Source organism: Talpa occidentalis, unplaced genomic scaffold (genome assembly GCF_014898055.3).
Source record: "Talpa occidentalis isolate TD23 unplaced genomic scaffold, MPIMG_talOcc4v2.1 talOcc4.5, whole genome shotgun sequence".
Lineage (NCBI taxonomy): Eukaryota > Metazoa > Chordata > Mammalia > Eulipotyphla > Talpidae > Talpa > Talpa occidentalis.
The window spans coordinates 42,700,270-42,726,202 of NW_023604861.1; the positions used below are offsets into that span (position 1 = coordinate 42,700,270).

At 42.6% G+C, this 25,933-nt stretch overlaps 1 protein-coding gene across 3 annotated transcripts in view; it reads right to left on the reverse strand.

The window, feature by feature from the left end:
• Positions 1 to 25,933, reverse strand: part of ERICH6B (glutamate rich 6B) — a 58,898-nt gene that overhangs the window by 8,675 nt on the left and 24,290 nt on the right. For all 3 annotated transcript variants that reach the window (XM_037527008.2, XM_037527007.2, XM_054701364.1), the window contains exons 4-11: positions 24,978 to 25,026; positions 23,368 to 23,480; positions 20,803 to 20,871; positions 20,118 to 20,156; positions 17,104 to 17,201; positions 13,063 to 13,196; positions 10,700 to 10,761; positions 5,238 to 5,398 (exon numbers count right to left, since the gene is read on the reverse strand). In XM_037527008.2, the coding sequence (XP_037382905.1) occupies positions 5,238 to 5,398; positions 10,700 to 10,761; positions 13,063 to 13,196; positions 17,104 to 17,201; positions 20,118 to 20,156; positions 20,803 to 20,871; positions 23,368 to 23,480; positions 24,978 to 25,026 (725 nt within the window). The remainder of the gene's footprint in view (positions 1 to 5,237; positions 5,399 to 10,699; positions 10,762 to 13,062; positions 13,197 to 17,103; positions 17,202 to 20,117; positions 20,157 to 20,802; positions 20,872 to 23,367; positions 23,481 to 24,977; positions 25,027 to 25,933) is intronic.

Genomic DNA, 25,933 nt, shown 5'->3' on the forward strand with positions numbered 1-25,933 from the left:
GATTAGAAGTCTGAAATCAAGATTGTCAGCTGCGTGGGTAGCTTCTGGAGGCTCTTAGGAAGGCCTGCTTCCTTGGTTCTTGGCCTGTATTTGCATCACCACAATCTCTGCCTCCCCCTTCACGTGGTGCTCTCTCTGTGTGTCTGTCTGCATGGGGCCCTCTTGTTAGGACATGATCATATTGGGGTGGCCTACTCCAGTGTGCTACCATCTTAACTAATCACATCCTCAAAGACCCTGCTTCCAAACAAGATGAAATTCTGAAGTCTTGGGGATTGGACTCCCACATACCTTTTTTCAGAGGACACAATTCAACCCATAATACTGGCATGTCCAGGTTTCTAAATTTCTTTTTGAATCAGTTTTATTGAATTATAGTTTTCTAGGATTTTGCTTGTTTTTATCTCATATTTTCAAATTTATTGTCATAAAAATTTTGTCTTATAATGTTTAAAAAAGCCTTTACTATCTGCTGTTCTGTCCCATATTATATTTATCTTCTCTTTGTTCTGACTCAATCTTGCCTGAAGATTTGCCTACTTTTTCTTTTTCTTTTTTTTTTTTTAAAGATTTATTTATGTAAGCATACAAGAGCTGGGGTGCAGGTCAGAGATGTGGGGGTGTGTGTGAGAGGATCCACCAGAGACAGAGCGGGGAGCAGAACAGTCAGACAGACTGAAATACAATGCTGAGGGGAATAGTGGACGAGACAGCAGATGTCTGCCTCACCATGTGGGTTGCTCCCTGGAGGGCTGGGGATCGAAATCATGCTGCCGAGGCTGCGGATTGCTTCATAGTGCGGTGCTTTAACCCCTTGAGCCACCATGGAGGCCCCGATTTGCCTACTTTCTAATCTTTCAAAAAACCAGCTTTTGGTTTTCTATTCTTTTATTTTTTTATAATATCAGTTTTTGCTCTTATCATTTATATATTTCTCCATTTTGTGGGTTTTCTATATTATCCTACTTTATTTCCTAATTCTTTGAATTGTTGAGCTAATTGGTTTTCATCTGTCTTCTTCAAGATCCAATTCCTTCTTCTTTTATATAGACATTAAGTTAGATTTTTTTGTTTTCCTTTTTTTTTAAATTGAGATAACATTGATATACAGTGTTGTCTATAACTTATAAGTATAGGATCACCCCCTTCAGGCATATGTTACCATACCACACCCACTGCCAAGATACCCATAGTCCTCCACCATAGTCCATTGTACCCCCTCCCACTTTGCTCTTACCCCTCTCTCTGACTTCTCTCCTGGTAGTTTCAGTTCAAAGTCAGATTTCTAGGGTTTGTTATTGGTTTGGTTTTATCTGACCCTTTATTTTGATTCTGTATACTCCATATATAAGTGAAACCACCTAGTATTTGTCTTTTTCTTTCTGACTTATTTCACTTAGCATAATGCCTATTGTTCCATCCATGTTGTTGCAAATGGCAAGAGTTTATCTTTTTTTTTTTTTAAATAGCTGAGTAGTATTCTTGTGTGTGTGTGTGTGTGTGTGTGTGTGTGTGTATGTGTGTATGTACCACATTTTCCTATTCACTCATCTGTCTTTGGGCACTTAGGTTGTTTTCATACCTTTGCTATTGTTGAGTAGTGTTGCAATGAACATAGGAATGCATGTGTTCCTTCAAGTTAGTGTTTTTGAATTCTTTGGGTAGATACATAGGAGTGAAATTGCTGGATCATATGGTAGATCCATTTTTAATTTTAAAAAAACAACAACATACTCTTTTCCAGAGTACTGGACCAGCCTAATTCTCACCAACAGTGTAAGAGTTTTCCTTTTTCTCCACATCCTTGCCAACACTTGTTGTTTCTGGTCTTTTGAGACTGGCCATTCTCACAGGTGTGAGGTGGTATCTGATTGTGGTTTTGATTTGCATTTCCCTGATGATAAGTGATGATGTGCATTTTTCATGTGCTGTTGGCCATCTGTATGTCTCCTTTGGAGAAGTACCTACTTAGCTCTTCTCAGTTTTGAAAATTGGGTTGTTTTCTTTTAGTTGAATTGTATGAGTTATTTGTAGATCTTGGATATCGACCTCTTGTCAGCTGTATGGTGTGCAAATATTTTCTCCCCTTCAGCAGGCTGTCTTTTGGTTTTGTGATACTTTCTTTTGCTGTGTGAAGGAGCTTTTTAATTTGATGTAGTCCCAATTTCTTAGATTCTCTTTTATTTTTCTTGCTATTGGAGATAAATATACAAAGACATCTCTGAAGTCTATATCATGGAGTGTTTTGCCTATGTTTTCTTCTATGTATTTTAGAATTTCAGGTCTTTTATCCAAGTCTTTTATCCATTTTGAGTTAATTATGTGTGTGGTGTGAGGTAGTTGTCTAGTTTCATTCTTTTACATGTGACTGTCCAGTTTTCCCAATACCATTTATTGAAGTTTTATTTCTCCTTCTCCTTTAATATAAACATTTAAAACTCTGTCATTGTTTCCCAATTTCCAATATGATTTCTTCTTCAAGACACAAGTTATTTACAAGTGTATTTTAACACTTACAAATATTATGAGCATAATTCCTTTTAGCTCCTTCCATGTTGCTGTAAATGGCATTAGTTTATCTTTTTTGATTGCTGAATAGTATTCTTTTGTTTTTTTTAATTATTTAGTTTTTTAAAAAGATTTATTTATTTATTTATACAAGCACTGGCTATAGTCAGAAGCGTGGGAGGGTGAGAGAATTCACCAGAGCCTTGGGCCTCCCCGGTGGCGCAGCGGTTGAGCGCTGGGTTGCGAAGCTGCCCGCAGCCTCAGCGGCGCCGGTTCAATCCCCGGCTGCTCCCCGGCCACCTGAGGAGGGTCCCACATGGTGCGCAGACCTCTCCTGCCACCCGCTGCTCCCCTCAGCAGTGTACTTCGGTCCTTCTGCCTGCTCTGCTCCCCGCTCTGGCTCTGGTGAATTCTCTCACCCTCCCGCGCTTCTGACTGTACCCAGTGCATGTATAAACAAAGCAAGCAAACAAACAAATAAATAAATAAATAACATGCCTCTATAAAAAAAAAAAAAAATAAAAAAAAAAAAAAAAGAATTCACCAGAGCCAGAGTGGGGAATAAAACAGGCAGACCGATGAAATACACTGCTGAGGGGAGCAGCGGGCGCATCAGGAGAGGTCTGTTGCGCCATGTGGGACCCTTGCCAGTGGCCGGGGATCAAACCAGCGCTGCAGAGGCTGCGGGCACCTTCGCAGCCCAGCGCTCAACCGCTGTGCCACCAGGGGAGGCCCTACAGGTATTCTTTTGAATCAATGTTGTTGTGTCCTCTGGGTAGATCCCTAGGAGTGGAATTGCCAGCTCATATGGTAGCTCCATTTTTAGTAGACTGAGGAACCTCCATACAGCTTTCCATAGTGGTTGGACCAGTTTGCACTCCCACCAGCAATGCAGGAGAGTTCCTTTTTAACATCTGTTGTAGCTAGCTTTTTTGATACGTGCCATTCTTACTGATGTAAGGTGGTACCTCATTGTGGTTTTGATTTGCATTTCCCTGATTATAAGGGAGGTTGAATATTTTTTCATATGCCTGTTGACCATTTGCATTTCCCCTTTGGAGAAGTGTCTTTTAAGTTCTTCTGCCTATTTCTTGACTGGATTGTTTACTTTGTTTTTGTGGAGTCGTGTGAGTTCTTTGGTATACCTATGTTCAACTAGCACTCCCCAATTGCTCTAGGTATAAAAACAATTCCTCTCTTAGTGCAAGAACTTGAAAATCCTTATACTCCTTAAGCTATACTCATTAACTCCATGACGTCTAACAATACCTGACATAGCACTGAGCAGTATTTTTTGTTCATTGACTATCTCGTCAACTAGAATATAAGTTCTCTGGGCACAGAGCCTTTGTTTTGCTCACCCTTGTATCTCTAGCACCTAGGAGAAGGCCTGGGCATAGCAGGTTCTCGATACATATTTGTGGAAAGTGTAAGTCTAGCACATCTTCTGAATTCCCACTTCAGTACCTCTTTTTTGAGCTTCAGACCTGGTTATTAGCACACTCTGCATGACTGATATCTTGAGACTAGTTTTACTTTATTGTATCTATCTATATATCGATGTACACCATGTGCCTTGTTTTTTAATAGACTTTATTTTTTAGAGCACGTCACAACAAAATTGAGCAGAAAGTACAGAGATTTCCCATATACTCTCTGTCCCAAACATGCACAGCACACCCCACTATCCACATCCCATACCACAGCGTAAATGTATTACACTCAATGACCTACACTGACATGTCATAATCACTCAAAATCCACAGTTTACAATAGGGCTCACTCTTGGTGGTGTATACCCTATGGCATGGACAAGTGTATAATGACTTACATCCACCAGGATAGTATCAGAAAGAGTATTTTCATTGCCTTAAAAATGCTATTCATCCCTCCCCCTGAGCCCCTGGGAACCACTGATCTTTTTATTATCTCCATAATTTTGTTTTCCCCAGAATGTCATATAGTTGGAATCATACAGTATGTATCTTTCTCAGATTGGCTGCTTTGAGTTAGTGCAATATAGTTAAGTTTCCTCCATGTATTTTCAAGCCTCGATAGCTCATTTAATTTTAACATGGAATAATATTCCATTATCTGGATGTACCACAGTTTATCCATTCACCATATAATCAATTTTTGATATGGATTTAAAATTTATTAATGGGGGCCTCCCTGGTAGCGCAAGGGGTTAAGCACAGCACTGTGAAGCTATCCTCAGCCTCTGCAGCACGAGTTCGATCCCTGGCCAGCCAGGAAGTGACCCACATGGCGCAGCAGACCTCTCCTGTCTCACCTGCTGCTCCCCTCAGCAGTGTATTTCAGTCAGTCTTCCTGTTCCGCTCCCTGCTCTGTCTCTGGTAACTCCTCTCACTATCCCCCCCTCCCTCGCACTTCGGGCCTGTACCCCAGCACTTATATGCATAAATAAATATTTAAAAAAATTTATTAGTAGTAGGGACTAATACAGTTTGATATGTATTTCCTTTACTTCACTCTCAATCTTATCCTACTGTCTATTACAGGCCCTGCAGGGAGAAGGGCCACAAATGAACTCTAGTAAACATACTAATCCACCTGCCAATGCCCACACACTCAGGTGTGCCTCTGTGTACTGGGCACATTTTTCTGGTTTGCATTCATGTTGGTTTTGGTCCTGAGAACTCCCTGGTGTGTCTGCTGAGCCCAAAAAACTGCACAAAATGAGAATACCAGTGCACTGCCACACTCACCTCAGGCCTGTTCTCTAGGACTTCTGTTTCTATTTCTAAGTTCTTCTGGAGCTGAAGAGGAGTTTTTTCGTCCTCTGTTTCAGGCTCTTCTGTCTTCTCCGTTGGTAGTGACATATTTGATAATTTATATGTTAAGGTATTCTCTGTAGCTTTAAGTAAATCTTTGGTGGAAGAGACAATGAAAATTAGATTTTTTTCTCTCAAGGTGCCAAAGAGAGTTTGCAGTTTTGGAATATCAGTCATATACCCCCAAATAAGGAAAGCTGCCAGGTAATAGAATAAGCTTTGGAATGGAGAAATGTGGGGGGTTGAATTTCCGGCTCTTTCATTTTTTTCCCTACTCATTAGTTGATCATATATTTATCAAGGGTCTACACTGTGCCAGCCCAGTGCTGGAAGCCAGACACCACAGTGAAGACGCCCCTCTCCCTAGCCCAGATTCGGGGCTGCGAAGTGTGACATAATGGCAACGTGCCAATAAAAAGCATGGCAGCTAATTCTGTTAATTGAAAAAGTAGACCAAAGTGGGAAATCATTAAAAAAAGAAAAATACCTTAAACATTTTATTTTAATTTAAACAAATGTTGTAACATGTCATTTTCAAATGTGGGACAAGTGTTTCCTTTGCATTTAGATTTGATGTCTGGCTCTGTGATTACTTTTTACTCAAATCACATTCATAACATATTATCATTGAATTTCGGTTTTGGAATTTCTAAAGAAGTTGAGTGCAGAAATATAGACTTAAAACAAACAAACAAACAAACAAAATAATCCCCAATCCTTTATGTATGTTTGGCCCGCATCTTGATCAAAGTTTTTTTTTTTTTTTTTTTTAGTGTGAAAGAACTTTAATAGGATAGTGTGCATAGAGAGAGAAGAAAGCATAATTTCCCAACGAAACACCCAAAGTAAGCCATCACCTCCTGTCTAATCAGAGATTTTTGCTAAAACTTTTCTAAATTTCTTAAAGCACTTCACTTAGTTTTTATAGTAACAAGTTTCTTTTTAGCTTCATTTTGCCCACTTTCATCATGACTGAATTTTGGAACTAAGTAAGGACCACAGAGGAACAAATCCTGTCTCCCAGCAACTTTTGGAGGGCGTGCCTAACATCGTGGAGCGGGGACTGGCTGTGGGGGCAGGTAGTGAGGGGCGGGGCTTCAGGCACCCTGCAGCACCCTGCAGCACCCTGCAGGTCAGAGCGCCTCAGGCCAATAGGCTGGGGTGCGTTCAACTAAGAGAGCTTATATTTCCCTTCACCCAGGTCCGCACAACTTTGGAGGAGGCCTCTGAGAGGACATGAACATGGGCTACGTGAGCTGGGCCCGGACAGTCGGAGGTGGTTGACCGCCTCTCCTGTCCTTGGAATTCCGTCCTGCCTGCAGCCCCGGCAGTGGGAACCATTTATGAGGACGTGGTCTTGAAAGAGCCGTCTGTTATTAGACCGTCTGGACTGAATACGTGCCTGACCTCAGCTTAGGCCTCTAGATAAAATGTGATTCTGCCAGAAAGCTCCTCCTTAAGCCACAGCCCAAGTCAGGCCTGTAAGGTAAGTTCCCTTACTGAGGCTGCCACCTCCACCCTGGAGTGGTCTGCGTCTTTGTTTGGTCTCTCTGCCTAGCGGGGTCAATTTTAGATTTCACCTCGGGAACCCTGGAGACTGCAAATCAGCATCCAGGGTGCCCTGAGACGTCCCCAGAGGCCACTTCGCAGGGCCTGGAGGGTGGGCAGATTTCCAGTGGAAGTTGTCTCTAAGGTGGAAGGGAACTGCCAGCATAAGTGCTGTATTGTTGGGGGCCAGCATAGTGTGCGCTGTTGGTGACAGATGGCTCAGGAGAAGTTGACAAGGCTAGATCACTCCTTTATTCACTCATTCAGTAAAGCTCTATTGTGTACCTGTGCGCGGAGAACTGTCCTAATGTTGTGATGTCATGGTCCCTGCTGGTGGGGGAGGCACATGGATGCTAAACAAGTGAACAGTAAAAACAATATGCATCTGGCTAGCAGTGCTCTGGAGAAAATTAAGGAGGTTGAGATGGAAAACGATGTGAATGTGTGCATGCGTTTGTATACCCTGCTTTGCAAAGGGTAACCAAGGAAGCTATTTCTGAGAAGGTTAAAGCAGAGACCTGAATAAAGTGAGGAAGTGTAACAGGGTGGTCAGGTTTGCAGGGTTTGGGCTGACCCTCTCCCTGTCCTATAACAGAAGCAAGTCTCAGGGTTGTCAGAAGGAGGAGTATGTTGGGCAGAGGAACAGCAAGTACAAAAACCCTATGGCAGGGATGAAAAACATTTGATGAATAACAATTGATGAATAACAATGATGGATTCATTGTCTGGAAGGAAAAGGTAAGAGCCTTTCAAACCAATTAAGAAATGTGGGCATTTCCTGGAGGAACAATGACTATTTTTTTTTATAAGAGAAAGAGTCGAAAAGAAGTTTAATGATAACTTGTATACTTGCTGTATACATGGGAGGGACCCAGTGAAACTGAATAATGTGTAAGGTCTCAGGTGCCATCTTAAGTAGCTTAACTAAGAGGAGGGGGTGGGAGGGGAGAAGGGAAGGTGGCTCAGGAGTTTACTGAGGAAGGCCTTGTAAACAAAGGGCGCACATTTAAGTCTGCCTTTTCTCAATGAAGGGTTTTAAAAAGGTTATCCTGGAAACAATGTGAGGAAATGGCCTAGAGAGAAGTTAGGCATCAGAGGGATTAGGGAAAACTCCCAAGGGGGAGACAGCAGCTGTGTGGTGTGTCAATGAGAACAGAAAGACAGTGGGTGGGGCTGGGGAAGGAGCCCCTGGACCCTGCACCTGAGGGCAACTCAGGTTGCCTTCATTAGAATTCAAAGAGGGAAAATGTGAGTCGAGTGGGGCAGGGGCACGTGGAGGCTTTTGCAAGAAATTGGAAACACATGTCAGTCTTCCTCTAAGCAGTACCTTCTCCTGGGCTTTCTTGCAGAATGTTGGTGGTTTATCAGAGCTGGAAGAAGCTGCGGTGAGCTCAGCAGCTGTTCCTGAGTATCAATTAGAAGTTAATAAACAGCTTTTCTGAATGGCAGTAATAACAGGGGGCATTTAAATGCTCATTTGTCCCCCTGTCAGAAAGCTGAGACATTTGGACATTTTGGTTTGTACTATATCCTCTGCTCTGCCTTTATTAGATTAGGGGTTAGGCCATAATTTCTGAGTCTCGGTTTCCTTAAAATGGAGTAATGCTGCCCGTAATAATCTGGGGGTTACTGTGAAATGCTTGTACCACCTGCCACAAGGTCAGCCTATCTGTCTGTCACAAGGGAGCTTTGAACTTTGATGGTTCAAGGATCAAGCTGTGTAATGTTCTCTTGCTTCTTTTTACTATAATACATGGTGCTGAACAGGAAAGGCTACATAATGAGAGATCCTATGTAAATGAAAATGCATGGATCCTTGTTCTGAAATGACTAGGACTATCAAGAGAGTGACAGCAGAGTACTAAACCAATGTGGGGTGCTGTGTGATTGCGTAGGTCACATGCCTGTGAAGCCAATCTTGACTTAGAAATCCGGGTGTTCAGATATGAGACTGTGGGCCTGAAATATGGAATATTGGGTGGGATGCTGGCAATATATGAGTTTGTATCTTAAACGAGTCTGATCGATTTCTCTGGGCCTGGCTATAGCCTGAACACAGAGGGGGTGCCTCTTATCAGTTAGAAATGTTGCTTTTCTGTATAAAAAGTACAAATGTTCGAGGCAATAGTTATCCAGAGAAGCAGGGAATGGGCAGGCATGGTGGTAAGGCACGATGAAGACTTGGCTGTTTGTATTATATCAAATTTCATTTTCTAGTTGGAAGTTCTATACTCGGTATGTGATAGTAGGGTGTCCTGAGAGGCCTTAATTTCCCAAAAGGAACAAACGGTCATGTCTGTCTACCTCCATTCCAGAAATACTGAAATCTGTGCCTTACTGAGGTGTCAAGGAATGAAAACCACAGGCATCTGCCACCCACAAGGAACAGAAATACAAGCAGTAGACAAGTATAATAGAACTTTGTTATGTTTTGGCTGCTGAGCATTTTAATTCCCCTCCTAATTTTGGGGGTACCCCTTTGTGAGTCTTGGGAGGCAGAGCACTCTCCTTGTAGAAACTGAAGGTGGTGATTCCTTCTTCCTGCTTCTCAATTCTAATGAGAACATGAGATCTATGCTTAGAAAACTCCACATTTTCTTCTTTATAACACACTTACTAGCCCTGAACTTGCCAACGGAATGAGCCCTAGGAGGTTTGGTCTTACAGATCTTGGGCACGAGTCTTAACTCAGGCCCACACAATGGCTGGGTGACCTTAGGCACATCACTTAGCCTCTCTGAACCCTGGTTCACATGGTTAATATGGATTAATTTGAGTTAGATGGTGCATGTGAAAATACCTATTGTGTGACAGTTATTCTATAACAGGTCAGTTATTCTATAACAGGTGAGGGGCCCTGGGGAACAGGGCTATTTCCTTCACAGGGGATTTAAGGCTGTGTCCTGGCTTGGTGAGATAAAGCGCCACTGTTGATTGACTGTGTTTGCCAAAGGTATCATTGTCGTTTCTACATTAGTTGGCTCTAGTACCTTTGATAGGTTCCAAATCCCTCAGTGGATGCCTGAAACTTTGTTATCGAACCCTGTGTGTGCTATTATTTTCCTATACATATATACCTACCATAATGTTTACTTTATAAATTCAGCACAGTAAGACATTAACAGCAACAATGATAAACTGAAACAATTATAATAATAGTATATTGTAATTAAGGTATGAATGGGGTCTCTCTCAAAACAACTTATTTACATAGTATTTTCAGACTGGTGTTGACTGTAATATGATAAGGGGGTGCTACTATAATCTCTAAGGAATTGCATACAGTAGTTTTGAGTTTCTGAGCTGAGTAACCAATAGCTTAGTCTGTAGGTTAAGCCTTCCATGACTGGATCCCAAAAAACTGGCAATTTCCACCATGGACAAATCTTCATAGCTGGACTTCAGATGTCTTCTGTAACTTACTAAGGGACTATTTCTTTCCTAGACTTTGTGTTAATAATAACTTCTTGGAGGCCCCCGAATCTAAGTTAGAGCTCTTCCTGTGTGGTCCCATTGCATGCCCTTCCCATCGTATGACTTAGCTGACTGTATGCAGATTTCCTGCTGCCATTTTGTATACAGATTTCCTGCTTTCTTATTTATCCTCACCATCCTCACCCCGCCCTACCCTCCTCCACCACTACCAGTGCACAAGCCGAACGAGGTCCCATACTGTGTCTGTCTTACTCAGTATTTTGTCCCGAGAAGCTAGGACCTTGCCCTGTAGGTGCTCAAATGAGAGAACAAGCATTTCCACCCCCGCTTTATGGTCCGAGGTAGAAGGGGACAGAGCGAGACATACACAGGAGAGGCCTACAGAGGATGGAAGGTAGAAGAGAAGTCCTTACTTTCACGTCTCTTCAGAAGCCATAGAATTATTTCCTTGTAGTCTTCAAAATTTGTCTTCAACCTAAAAGGAATGTGAATTATCTTTAAAAACTGAGATTAAATTCTCATTTACATGTCATGCTACCCTGTGTAGACAGCGTTAGAGCCTGCCGAGTCTTTTTTTTTTAAGGTGGAAAGTGAGGCTGGTAGCTCTGCTTTCTGATCCAGTTTTCCTGAGCTTTGGGGTTCAGGACTAAAGGGACAACACATGATATGGACAGAGTGCTGCCCTCTTGATCTCTAACTGACCTTCAACCTGGCACATGGGCTGACCCCCAAACCTTTCAAAATGAGTTCAGCAAAGTTTATCTTGGGGGGGGGGGTAGGACAGCTCAGGGAGGTCCAAACTCAAGGCTGACTCTGTGGGTTAACCTTGTGCACTTGAGTTTTCCATGACTTGAGTATATTCCAGTGAGGGTTATATTTGGAAATAACTTGGAGAGGCAGCATTGTCTGTGAGCTCATGTCTGTAAGTACCATGGAGCCACTTGAAATCCTTTTATATTTAGAAGGAAAATTTCAAATGAACTCACTCAAAATGAATTACTGTGAAAGCTCCACTAAGGCAAGAGCTTTTCAAAACGATCAAGCCCTTAACCCCCTGTCATGTCAATATATAAAGACAGTGATCTTGGCATTTCTGTGGCTTGGACTGTTTTGCTTCCAAATAAGGGTGACCTCTGGGGCAACTGTGTTTCCTAGTTCTCAGATCAGAGCTCCTTTGAAAGGGGCACCAGGAGTGAGCTTCCAGATTTAATGGCTCTGAGAACAAGGCCTTTGACATGACAGATTTTAAGTTCTCAGTTCAGATTCCTTGAAGAGAGCATAATAATTTAACCCTGAGCAACCCTTGGAAGCAAATGCCCTTTGCTGGAAAAAGGACTGAACTATTCCATTAGACAGAGAGCAGAGGTTTATTATTCGTACTTTAGAAGCAATAGTGAAACTGGAGAATGAGCTCTTTGCTCATTTGTTTCAAATCTTTTTAATCTTAATTTACAAGCACCTTTGATTGGAATTGAAGCAGTTGCTTCGCCTACCATCATTGCTGAACAATAAGAATGAGGAGTGGGTGGGGTGAGGCCTGTCCCACAGGCTGAGAGCAAGGTATCAATGTACGCAAGAGTGAAACTCCAGAGAGGGGAGCCAGCCAGAGGCACCCAAGACTCAAGTTTTCTCACTTTCTCTTTGCCACCTTTGTAAGTTGGTGGAATTCTTACCTGCTAGCTTCTCAGTGGCATGGACTGGGGTAGACAGGACTGTATTCCTAAGAGCCTAGATCATTACACAATACATATTGTGGAAATATTTGTTGAGTGTAGTAAAGTTAGAAAGAGACTCTGTTACAGGCTTAAATGGGAAGTTAACTTACCAGGAAATTATTCTGCATTTGTTTTTGCTGCTATTTAAGAATTTCAAGTTTGGGTGTTCTCTGTCTTTTGTCTTATCCTTTCCTAGAGAAGCTTCCTAGAGAAGCTTCAGAGGCTTCTGCCCTCTGATTCTACTGGGCCCAAAGCAGTTGTTGGCAGTGAATATCACTTCCTGATATTTGTAAAAGCCTCAACTTGCCAAGGAGGTTTTGCAGGGTGGCCCCCTCAGCCTGTTCTTGGTGCCACTGCTGGAGAGTCTGCAACAGACCTTGGGAGGCCTGATCATACATCTTACATAAACAAGGTTTCTGACAGATGCATAACTGGAAACCCAGGCTTCCATGTACCACCGGCTGGATGTTCAAATGGGTTGTGGAACATTTGGTGACTTAGGGCCATGCCAACTAGAAAGACTTGCTTCCAGCAGCAGGGTTGCAACAACCTTACTATTCTCTACTTTAAGTTGGGCTCAGGCTGTGGCTCCTAGGTGAGTAAAGCTCATAGCTTTATCCACTCCAGGGGGGATGTAAAGGTATTAGCTAACCTAGGGTGAAGTTAGGGAGTTTCTTGGGCCCATGACCTTGATAACCCCATTGTCCCTTCTTTTCAAAGGCCCAGGGGTCTGAGCTTTGCTACTCAGAATTTTGTATAAGTTCATGATCCCCTGGAGACTTTTCTTGTCCTGCATTTGCAACCTCTGTCATCATAACTGGTACTGCCCATGTTTGTAGATTTCCTTGCTCTTGAGTTTCCGCGGCCAGATCATTCTGTCCACCTGACTCCTGATGGTGTCCTGGCCCTGGTGCCTAGCCTCTGCCTGCTCTTTGACTCAGAGGAACTGTCTGGTTCTGACTTTGTTGTTTTCTCTGGTGGCCTGATTTATATTTTCCCTGTTGCTACCTCTGGTCTACCCGAACCTAGAGACCCAAGGCTTGATCTCTCCAGTCACTTACAGAATTCCTAGTTTCTTTAGGGTATCACTCTCCAGTTGCCCAGTCAGGGGGATGACAATATCCTCATCCAGTTCGTTGCGAGCGTACATTTCTTTGATTATGTTTCTAAACAATGTCCGATAGGTGATGTTCAGCTATAAAAAGGACCGCAGAGTGAAATATACTGAAAATGAAAATGAACAATCTACTAATTAATCACCTTTTTCTGACTCCCAAAGGTGCCGGGTGATATTTCCACATGCTATTAAGAAAACACAGACAAGAACAGCAGGGAGGCTAGGAGATTTGTCTTAAAGGACATTTCCATTGCCATCAACTCTTTTCTTCTCTCCTCAATTTGCTCAGGAGTTTTTTTCTTTAAACATCACCATGCTAAGAAATCTTTTTGAGCGCATAAGAGTACCCTCTTTTTCCAAATGTGGAGATGACTACAGAAGGTAAAAATACTTCCATACTTTAAGAGCACAAGAGGCCTTTAGGTGCTAGCAATGGCCAAGCCCAGTGGTGCTTGTTCATTCTGTGTGAAAGATGACAGTTCTCAGGAAAGCAAGGTAACTCCTAGCATGTGATTATTAGTGGATATTTCTGAGTTTAAAGATTCTTCCAAAGTAAGGACATTGTAAGCTACCTTTATATTTTGTAAATTCATTCTATGCCAAGTCCATGATGCCAACCAGGACTGAGTCATGGATGGGTCCTCACAAGAAATGGGTCAGTCATGTTACCTGACTCACCTACTGATTGAGGTTGTTATTGTAGTTGTGCAACATCTGATGATGTATAGTGTGCTGGAAAGTTATATAACTTCCTATACTAAGTGGAAGACCAAACCATTCAAAGATGCATGTGACCTGGGGCATATATAAAAATGTAATTTGTGATTGGCTATTTTTTCTATGTTGGGGAGAAAACTAAGATACCTCAGGTCTGGCTTGCCTGAGTCTCAACCTTTGTATACTCCTCTTCCCCTTGCTGGTATTGAATTAGACTAAGGGGCCTTTGGATTGAGGTAGCTGTAATGCTGTGGCAGCCTACCTAAGCCAACCCAAAGCTAAGTCTGTAAACGCCTCAAGGCTGAAGTGAAATCTAAGGACAATCAATTACAAGCAACCAATTGGGCTTTAAGCTACAGCCAATCTAAAACTTCTTGCCCTGCTTCTGCTTTTTCTCTATAAAGTTCTCTCCCTTGCTCTAGTCAGGGGAGCCCTCCCACCCATGTACAGCTTGCTACTCCCCAATTCCAATCAAAACATGTCTATATAAACCTGAAAAAATTTAATATGGCTCAGTTTACTGGAATCAGTGCTTCAGGGCAGAGTGAGGTGCCAATATTCCCGCCTCTAAATTCCTCTTTGTTGTCAATCCTTCCCTTGGGATTTCCTCATTCACATGCCAGTAGTGGTTTAGTAGTATTTTGTTCAGTCTCCACATAAACATGAAACAGTACCCAGAAATTGTGAGAAGCTATAAACAAGATTAAGGAACAATTGAAAATGACCATGTCATGAAAAACACCGAGAAAGGGTCAGATACAAGATGCAACTAGGAAAAAAAATGTACAACATGCATGTCAGAAAAAACACTAAGCTCTTTCATATATAAAAAGCTCTAATGAATGCATATGGAAAAAAAGAGATAAGTAACAGTGGAAAAGTGGACAAAGGAAACAAATTGGCCATTTATAGGAAGAGAAATATACTTGATCAACACAAGTGAGACCTGTCCAATGGCTTTTACAGTGAAGGTGATACAAACAACAGCAACGAGCTATGATTTCCATCCTTTCGATGGATAGAATTATGACTCTTGGTGGGTGAGGATGTGATGAGGGAGACACTCTGATACCCTGCTGTGACAATAGGAAAATGGCACAACTTATTTAGGAGGGAAGTTTGTCAATATCTTTTATGTTAAAGATGCAGATTTTAAGACCTGATATTCAACTGATAGGAATGACTTCTTCAGCTGTGCCTGTAGTTGTTGTAGTGAATCATGTACAGGTCATTGCTGCACTGACATGGTGCTAGTTAAATGACAGCACAGGCATGGGATGCCAAAGATTTCCAAAGCATGTTATTTGGGAAAAGCAAGCTATATAGAACAGAATGTATATGATGACCCTATTTATAGATATGTACGTATTTTTAAAGATATGTTCATATTAACAGTAAAATTTCAAGAACATTATGCAGTAGTAGAAAACAGTACATAGTAGTTAACTTCTGGGTGGTAAGGATATGAAGACTTTAATACAAGTTTTAGGCTTCTTTACTATTCCAATCTTTAAAAACTATGTGTACATGGTAGCTTCATAGTTCAAAAGCTGATTTGAATCAAAATACCTTGACAAAAAAGATAAAAACATATCTGATCGTGTCACACCCCTGTCCATGATCATTTAGTGGCAAAACCCCTGGGATGACAGGTCAAGGTGTTTGAGCCTGGAGATCTCTTGCTCAGTCCACTTGTCACAGGGAACCCTCCCAACATGCACTGTTCACCCTGAATCTCACACAGCCACGTGGGTGACATCTACTCCCTCCCTGTAGCCACAGTTTCACCTGATCCAGCAGAACCTTCATTGACAAGAGTGCAGAAGGCTTCTGAATAATTTAAGTTTCTAATTAAAATAATTCCTTTACATGTCAACTCTTGCTAAAAATTTTTTCTTAAATGCCTGCGTTCTGTAAATCCAATGAGGTGACTCTAACTTCAAATAATCATTGTCTCCCTTTGATGTGGTATTTCAGTATTTGAGAGTGATTCTTATTAATATGATGCTAAGGAGAGGCAGGTATGAAAAGTAAGAAATTTAAGGCTAAATATGAACTGGAACCAGAAAATTCCCCAATTAAAAATACAACTAAGTACTTTCATATTTTTTTCCCCTTTTCTATTCTAAGCTTAGAAAAACATTATCTCCTTAATTTTGAGTTCTAGGGACACAAATTTCACACTCGTGCTTGTAGTTAGTACCTGAGAAACTTTCTTGACCATAGTGGAGAGGATGCTTAATAGTGCTTCTACCTGAATCAACATGTGTTGTCAGTCTTAGAGGCAAGTTGACACAGGAAGTTAGAGCCACCAGGCTGCCACAGATAAAGCATTCATGCAGCATGTTTATAAATTCATTGCAAAAATTTTGTTTTAAAGACAATATAACATCTGTAGATGTGAGACTTAATTCAAACTATTGTGACCTCCTCTCTCTTCTCTGGTTCACCACTGGGGAAAGCATGTCCATTGAGTCTCAGGGCTGGTTTTGGGTCCCTCATGGGGCCTATGGTCATGGGGCCATAGATTTGGGGGTGGAGGAAGAGAGTGCACTGCTCTTATTTGTCACGGTATTTGCTGCTCTGTAGAGGTTTGTGTCTTGCTTTGCTACCCTATTCCTGGTCCTTTGGTTAGGGACAGACTTTTCTTGGGGCCTTGATTGTCTGCATTTGTTGGGGTTTCTGGGTTGCAGTCTTTTCTAGTACCATGTTAGGTACTAAAGTCAGGAAGCACAAAGAAAACTTAGGAAACTCACTGCATGTCATTCTTTGGGCCTCGAGACCCTTAGCTGGTCTGCCACCGTTCAGAAGCTCTTATGTTTGTTATATATATTGATATAATGTCTAGGGTTTTAAGTTGTACTTCATGAGAAAATTACAGCTACTAAATCTTTCCAGAATCTAAGTTTATTTTCACCTAGCATTTCTACAAAGAATACTTTGCCTGGATTATTCTGCGCAGAATAATTTGCCTAGATAACTTCTGCATTTCGTTTGTTGCTTTGCTGCTTTTAAGCAATCTGAGAGTGTTGGTTCATATTATCAGCAGAACACTGAAAATAGGAAGTGCTGAATGTGGCTTTCTTCTGACCCTCCTTGATGTAATGTGACTCATTTAAATTTATGTCTTAAAGAAAAGCTCAGTTGGGCTGAGCTGACAGCAGATTGGAGCTATGGATCCCAGGGTGCAAGGCAGCTCCCCACTGACCTGGGGTGACCCTCCCTCAACATTAGGAGCCATATGGTCTCAAATTTTTATCCAGCTTACATTGTCATCGGAGTCCTTGCTTTCCAGTGCCTCAATGGGCTCATATAACATAGTGTTCCAAATTTTTTCATTTGAAATAGACTCCACAAGTTCCATTTCTGGAAAGCATAACAAAAGGAAAAGACATTTGGAAAAGGAACCAAAACAAAAAGTAAACAGACACAGAAACAACAAAGGAAATAGATTCATGCCATCTACCTTTTTTGCTTTAAATAAAAATGCATATAGTATCAATAAGACTAAATAAATTCGTCAAATTACATAAAATTCAACTTGGAGATATTAATAAAATAGGCATAAAAGGGTAAGTTCAGTGACTGACTTAAGAGAGTGTGTGTGTTCCTGGTGGCTGTCAAGTTTCAGCTCACAGTGACATTTGAGTGAGTCCAGAATGAAGCAGGGGGTCAGGGAACAGTGTTCCCAGCCGGGGAATAGGACATACAAAGGTCCTGAGGTGGGAGTGTGATTGAGGTATTTGACAAATTGCAAGAGGCACAGTATGTCTGGAGAGGAGCAGCTGGAGGAGACAGCAGGAGGGGCGATGGGGGGCAGCAGGGCCAGTAGGTCCAGCTCATGGAGGACCCTACAGGGCTGTGGGAAGGATGTTAAAATTTTATTCTGAGATTGATTGATTCTGGGTGTGATTTTTCTCTGAGAAATTTTGAGAAACATTCCTGTCTTCTGTCAGTTTTGTCAAAACTTGCCAATTTTCAGAATGGCATATGATTCATAATTGCTAATTAAAGCATCGGAGATGAATCCCCAAGCTAGAGAGATAGCAATCTCTCACTCAGAGAGATATCTCAATCAGAGATGGCAAATTCCTTTGTTCTCAGGGTCAACCACATCCTCCTGACTCCCTGGGTCCGAAGAGGGGCTTAAAGCCTCCAGTGCCAGTGGGGTGCAAATTGAATTGAGGAATTGATAATTACAACTTGGGCTTCATTTCCCAGTTCCTGGGAAGGTGTGGAACCTGAGGGGAGAGCTTGGAGAAGGGGACCTTACATGATAATTGGGTCCCCTGGGAAATTATGGAGGCCTGTTGTCTCTGCTTCAGGAGAACGACAGCCTCTTCCAGCTGGGCCATCCAGAGAGCTCTGAAGATCCACCAGGTCGGTGCAGGACTGAGTTCTGTTGAGTCTGACTGCTCACTATGCTTTTGGGGTAAAGGAAGGGCAGTGATCTCTACATGTGTTATATTTCACTTCCTTCCAGAGGTAAAAACTCGTACTCCCTAGGGCCCTGGTGGCATGAAGAACTCCACTCAGCCACCATCAGACCCATGGGCCTTTCTGCCTGTGGAGTTCCAACCCCAGTCTCGGTTTGCTCCTGACAGAAACCTGCTGCATCTGCTGTGGACCCCTGTCTCACAGGTCCACACCATCCCCACTGACCCTCACCTGACAAAAACACTGTATGTCCCAAACTCTTTTGCTGTGGAAATGACTGGCAGAGAAGTTTTGGAAATCACTGAGGAAAGAGCAACAAGTGTCTATGGGAATTCAAGCAAGTACCCAGGAAATGCTTTCGGTTGTCAGCGGAGAGGAGACATGAGGACCTGGTAGAACAGGGAGGTCTGGAGAGATGGAGCTGCACCCTCTGGAAGGAGATTCTTTGAGTATGTGCCTGCCCTGGGTTGAGAATAAGAGTCTGACTCTGGCTCTGGCCCTGATAGTTTAGCAGATTCCTGTTATGTGTGACTGCTCTATTTTAGTAGACTTTATTGAATACTCATAGTTAATTTGAGGAGAAGTGTTTATTGAGGGAAGAAGGTAACTTGGCAGCCCTGAGAACTCAACAGCATTGTTAAGAAGCACATCTACTTAGTGTAATAATTAACCTTATTAACATTGGTGGGCATTGTCTACACATCAAGACAAGCACAGTAAATATGCAGAGACACAGTCATAACTGGGGCTGAATGAGAAGGGAAGACTTTATTCCTAATTAACTTTTTACCTTTGGGGTTTCTGTCAACCTTTGCCTTTGTTTTGGTGGGATCATTATCTTTCCCTGAAGTCACTCTATATGGGGTGGGGGTTGGGGGTGGGGGGCCTGCACTGTCTCTGGCCTGGTTGAATGGTGGCCCTGGCATCCAGGACCTGAGCCAGTCCCAGCACGTCACAGAGTCCCTTTGTACTCTCATCCCCTCATTTGTGTAATGGGGACCATCAGACTCCTCTTTAGGGTGCCTCCCAGGAGCAGTGCCAACGGAAGTGGATACCTGGCAATTAGGCTTCCCTAAAGTGGAGTGTAATTGAGAACAATGCTTAATTCTTCCCCATTCAATCTCTGCCTCTCCTCTCATGCTTTTTTGCAACACAACCACATTTGGTAAGTTGGGGTAGATGCTTAGGCATGTCTTTTTGTCCCCCAGGACAGGTCTCCATTTGTAGATGAGGAAAGAAGGGGAGAAGCGGAAGCAAACTAGCCAGAGCTCTAAGAAATGAGCAACCCAGCTCTGCTGATAAACCAGCACGCAGATGAAATGCAGGCCTGTTTTTGCCTCTGCAACCCTTCATATAGTGAATTCATATAGTGACAAGTGGGTCAAGGGATAGGTTGGTGTGGTGGTTGCTATGGATACAAATCTATACGCTGTTCTGAAACTTGCTACTCAAGTGTGATCCATGGATCAGCAGCAGTAACTGCTGTAGAGAGCTTATTAGAAATGCAAGGGCTGTGGGGGGCTTGTTAGAAATGCAAGATCTCAGACCTACTGAATCAGAATCTGTATTTAATAAGATCCGCAGGTGGTCATGCTGTACATTGAAAGTTTGGGCAGCACTGTGCTAAAACCCATCTGGAAATGGAGTAAGTTGAAGGAAATTCTATTGATCAGAACCCTTTGGAGGTGGGGTTGGGTGGTAGATGGGATATATAGTCTAGAGTTTGAAAGAGTTTATTTGATGGACCAGCAAGAATCCCCCTCTCCCCCCAGCACAGCCCTCCCCCCAGACTAGGGCACTCCACAGGGAGCAGGGATCTTTGGATATATTATGTGGGACTCTCACCGTATTCGTTTTCTCTTGGCACTTCGCTTTTAACATGTTCTGAAAAACAACAGGAAGGATGATTAATAGAATGCAGTATGGTGAATAGTGTGGCCCTTTTAATTAATCTACACATCACTTCTTAAATGGCTGGGGAGTCTATGATGGAAACCAGATGTTTTAGGATTAGAGCTTCCGTGGTCTTCTGGTTAGAAGTCAGTAGCTTAATGTTTAAGATATATCGATGCCCTTCCCTTTGTTCATATTTCATCTTGCCCACTAGAGTTTAAGTGCTGAGAGGGTCTCATTGATTTTGTCCATTTTTATATTTGCCTAGTATACAGTAGGTACACAATAAAAGCAGTATAGTATACAGTAAATGTATACTATACATTTGGTATAGACAATGGGTATGGACATTCCATTATCTTCCCTACTAACTCCAATGGTAACTGTTGTTTCTTCCCTTTCAAAATTTAATTTTAATTCAAGGCACTTTAATTAAAAGCATTTTACCCTTGGGCTTACTTTTTCACCTGAGCTTTGAGCCTTAACAGTAAACCTTAGAAAGAATGCATTGGCCACTGGTCTTAGTTAAGGCTGACCTCGTCTAAAATGATCAAAAGAAAACCCTCTTTGGGAGCATGCCCATTCTGTAGGACATGTCTTCTAAAATAATCATAAAATTAAAAGAGTAAACGGATACCTTCGAAATCGGGTTGTATGTGAGCTAGCAAAACTGTTGGACTTTCTTGCTTTTTTTTTGATTCTGATGCTGTTAAGAGACAAAAAAAAAAAAAGGTGGCTATTAATGATTTTAACCTCTCACATTCCAACGGATTCATATTGGACTGTTAGGGTCTGAGGTCCCTAGGCTAATCAACAGAGGGAAAAGCTGTGGTTGGAGGGCACTGCTGGCTTCTCTTGGATGCTCCCTCTGCTCCTCCTGCCCTCCTCTCCTTTGCTAAATTACTACAGGACTGTGATAAATCAGTAAGCTGCTGGGGTCCCCATGGGACCAACTTAGATCCCCAGGACAGGTAGGATGGCTGGGGCTGGGAAGGTTTTACAGATATGGCTCCTTTTATAGGAGGAGTGGCTGTAGGAACCATAGAACCTTTGGCTCTGGGACCAGGTAGACACATATTGGAATATAACCTGTCGTTGTACAAAGTAGTTGTTTCTGGTGATCTGTTGCCAAGACCTCCCTAAGAAGGGCATAATGGGGCCCAGGTAGGAATCATGGGGGCTATCTGGTATATATCCAGGAAAGTATGTAATGGGAGGCTACTGTACTTTTTTGAGAATTTTTTTTTAAAGATTTGTTTATGCTTACAAGAACTGGAGTACGGGATGGAGGTGCAGGGGTGGTGGTGAGAGGATTCACCACAGAGACAGAGTGGGGAACAGAACAGGCAGACTGATTAAAATACATTGCTGAGGGGAGCAGTGGGCGTGACAGGAGAGGTCTGCCGCACAATGTGGGATTCTTGCCTGCTGGCTAGGATTAAACCCACACTGCAGAGGCTGCGGACAGCTTCACAGCGTGGTGCTCAACCCGCTGCGCCACTGGGGAGGCCCCTTCCAGCACATTCTCTCATACCTTTTCACCCTCTGAAAGAAGTCTCTGTCATATTCACTCCATTCTATATACCAGACACAGTCATGCACCTATAGCTGGCAACGCTTACCCAGTGATTTCTAGTGTTTTCCAGAAATATACATGATAAACCATCTATATGGTATTCATGGAGAAAATTCTCCATGAATTACAGGAATTGCTTGCTTTTTCTCATGTTTTAAGCTATGCTCTAACCACTGTCCCTTCACATAATTCCAGGAACCTAGGGTGTGTCATTGATCTTGGCTTACAGACTCCAACACAGTCAACATCCTTGGTCCTGGTCTCCCACATCACAGATTTTGATCAGCAGGCATGTACTGTGGGTGGCTAGACTTTTATAGACATATAAACATATGTCGACTTTAAGGAGCTCAGTATTGGAAAGACCTTAGCTATAAAACATGCCCCTGTGGGCCAAATAAGCAGGGTGTTTAAAACTTAAATTAGACACAGGCATGATTAGGTGGGTCTGTACTGTGGAGGTGGGTCCCCAGGTTTGAACAGGCTCTAGTGCCCCTGTTCTCATATCCAGCCTTTTCTTATCTCTGCTGCATCTTTTCAAACTTAGCACTGGCACTTCCCAGGCAATTACCCAGTAAATGACTCTCAGAATTCTGCCTGAGAATATTTAGATAAATGCTCAGATTTTTCCCAGCTGTCATGCTTACTGACCGAAATGGTTCCAGTTCTCAGGGCTCCATCAGAGCGCGCTTGCTGACAAGACTCCTGCGTGAACTTCTTTAGCCTGAAAAGTACTCATCCTGTGTATGTGATGGATCCTGGTTTCTGGGGAGCTGCTTCTATCACTCCATTGTCTCTTACAGGTTTTCTGGCTCCTACTTTCATTTAACCACATTTGAGCTACAAAATATAGCAGGCACAGAGGCCAGCAGGGAGGTGAGGTGATGGGGGAATCTAATTTACTGCTGCCATGACTACAGATGTAATAAGAATTTGTGGATTCATGATGGATCAATCTTAGTAAGGCTGAATTTAAATTATTAATAATGGTGAGAAATGCTATTAAACATTCCATCCCTAGGATCTTCGAGTGAGGGGCTTTTGGGCTTGATAAGGTAGAGGATTAGGATCCTCAGTGCAATCTTGTGGAAGTCTCTTAAGTGACTCCCAGTTGTGGCCACAAAAGTTCACATTATGGATGGTTTGGGCTGGTTCTGAATCATGAGTGGTCTTGACTGCATGCTGAGACAGTCTGGGGTGGCCAGAGTCCCATTCACCACTGTCCATGTGACTGTCTGGTTGTGGTCTGTCACCCCAGGGAGCCAGTCTGTAATCTGGGGAGTAAATTGCCTGTGTCCCTAGGGGACCCAGGGGCTGTGTTCATGTAAAACAAGAACAGGAAGACTAATGGAGAAAGGAGTGTGTGGGTGTAGAGGGGAACTGCAGAGGATGTTTATTTCAGTGCTTTGTTGATATGAGGGGCATCTGGGATAGAGAAAGGGGACCACACGGCTAATTTCTTACCCAAAATGAGGCTTCAGGTGGCACAGGGAGCAATCTGTATCATTAGCATGACAGGCAATGCCAGAGCCAGGACATTTCACTTACATGGGATGTGCAGAAAGGTCTGCCCTCCGCCCCTGAGGTGCCTGTGGGTGTGGGCCTGCAGGGTGTGGCTTCCCTTACCTCTGCTGCCCTCGTAGATCCATTCCGTCTGTGTGCCCCTGTCTCTCCAGAACACCTTTTCTTCTTCAGTCTCCAAGAATGGATGAGCTAGCCCCATAAAGTAAGAAGTCTCTCTGGCAGGTATGGAGATGGAAGGGGTGAAAGCACAAAAGCAACAAGATAAATGAGAAAATGCCTGAGCTCGCCATTGGTGTAGCCATCCAAACACATAGCTATGCTTCTAATTGCTAACCTAGTACCTTTCTGAAACGGCCTTGAACAAACCTCCCAGCACTAACCACACTCCTTTTGAGTTGTTTCCTATTGACAGATGAATGGGAGATATGGGATGGCCCTGGCCAGTCATTCTGCCCAGACAACAACACTGGGTAGTGTTGTCACAGTACAGTGGCCATCAGTGTCACAGGTGAATATCTTCCAACAATTCTGGGGGAGTCTGGTGTTTGCAAACTCCTTCAACTTCTGTTGGCCTTTCTTTTCCCCTCCTATCTGAGGAGAACCTTGCAGGATAGAGTATTCTTGGCGGGCAGTTTTTATCTTTGGGTTTTTTGATGATGTCATGTCATACTCTCCTTGCCTGTAGTGTTTCCTCAGAGAAATAAGATGTAAATTTAATCAGAACAAAGCAGGGAAGTTCCTGTGACCCCATCTTCTGTGAGCCCCTTCTTTCTTTGTATCTACTGTCAACCCACCAGTGGAGATTATGATCCCCTTCTCCTAGCTGTCCTTTGGGGCTAAAACACAAGGTCTGTGAATCACAAGCCTTGTGATCCCCCTCACCCCATAGGTTTCTACGAGCTTTGTACAAGGCCCTCATTCATTTGTTCTGTAGGAGTCTGTTGACTGTGTATAGTGTGTGCCAAGCCCTGTGCCAGCTTAATAAGTACTCACAGAATGATAATTTAGACTATGAAATACACCTGAAAAAGGAAGATTACAACTTCCTTTTGGGCATTTCTCCTTCCCCTCCCCACTGGCACTGCCCATAAGCCCCTTGCACTTTCTCTGCAGTTCAAGCCTTCTCTCCAGCCTCAGATCACTCTAGCCCTTTCATCTCTGTAGTTCTGGGTATCCAGGACCCTGATTTTGGGACCCATCTTTCATTTTTTTAAAGATTTATTTATTTATGCATACAAGAACTGGGGTATAGGCCAGAGGTGTGGGGGGTGAGAGGATTCACCAGAGATAGAGTTGGGGGGGGGCAGAACAGGTGGACTGACTGAAATACACTGCTGAGGAGAGCAGTGGGTCAGTCAGGAGAGGTCTGCTATGCCATGTGGGTAGCTCCCTGGTCAGGGATTGAACTTGAACTCGTGCTGCAGTGGCTGCGGATAGCTTCATAGTGCTGATGCTTAACCCCTTGTGCCACCAGGGAGGCTCCTTGGTACCCACCTTCCATCCTGCGAGTGAGTAGCACAGGGGAGCAGTATCAGGCATCCTTTGTGTGTGATATGTGAAGGAACTCCCTACTGAACCCCTCCTTCCTCAGTGGAACTGCTTCCCCAGCTCCTCTCCCAGCCTCACCCTTCCCACTTCCTGTATTTGGGACTGCCAAGCATCATCCCTAAGCATGAATTTCCACCTGGCATATCAAAAAACAAAGCTATTACCTTGATTTTTCATCAAACAGGATTTGTGTTGAATAAGACATAGTGGTTTCTATTGGAAAAAGGAACAAAAAGATAATATTGGTTAAAAAAAAGAAACATCTTTCTGTTTATAAAAGTGTTGCTAAGTACGCAATACTAGGATTTTGTGGAGAGCCCCCATTTTATAGGATTTTTTCCTTTTCCTTAATGTTTTCTCTCTTACTGAATTTCTTTAGAAATATTCAAAGATTAGAGAACTTGAGATCATGTTTGTGAAATCATGGGTTTTAAAAATTCATGTTTGCTTTGTAAGTCTTTTGGGTTATCATAGCAGCTTCTCTCTGTCGTGGGATGGATGATATTAGTACAGGAAAGATGGCTGAAGGTTCAAAGGATATAAATACTTTTAAATATTATTTTTAATTTTAAGGAACATGTTTGTGTCACTGAATCATCTGATTGTTTGGCCAGAATGATACAACATCAAAAATTTCAAGTATAATTGGTATAATATATGCCATCAATTCTAGTAGTAGAGAATTACGCAGTAAAGAAATGAGAATCAGAAAATTTGAAACTTAAAGGTTCAGTGCTTAAGCTTATTCATAGTTTACCCATGCAACAAATTTTATTAAGGCATACTACTTGGTTTTAAAAGAGGTGTTTAACTACATGACATGCACCTCAAAGGCATCTTTACAGACACATCACCCAAAGCAGTGATAGTGAAGGCAAAGATAAACAGCTGGGATGACATCAAATTAAAGAGCTTCTGCACAGCAAAAGAGACAATAACCAAAACAAAGAGAAACCCCACCAACTGGGAGAACATTTTTGCACCCAACACTAATGATAAAGGACTGATCACAAAAATCTGCAAAGAGCTGATAAAACTCAACAAAAACAAAGAAAATAATCCAATCAAAAAATGGGCAGAAGAGCTAAAAAGAAACTTCTCCAAAGAGGAAATGTGACTG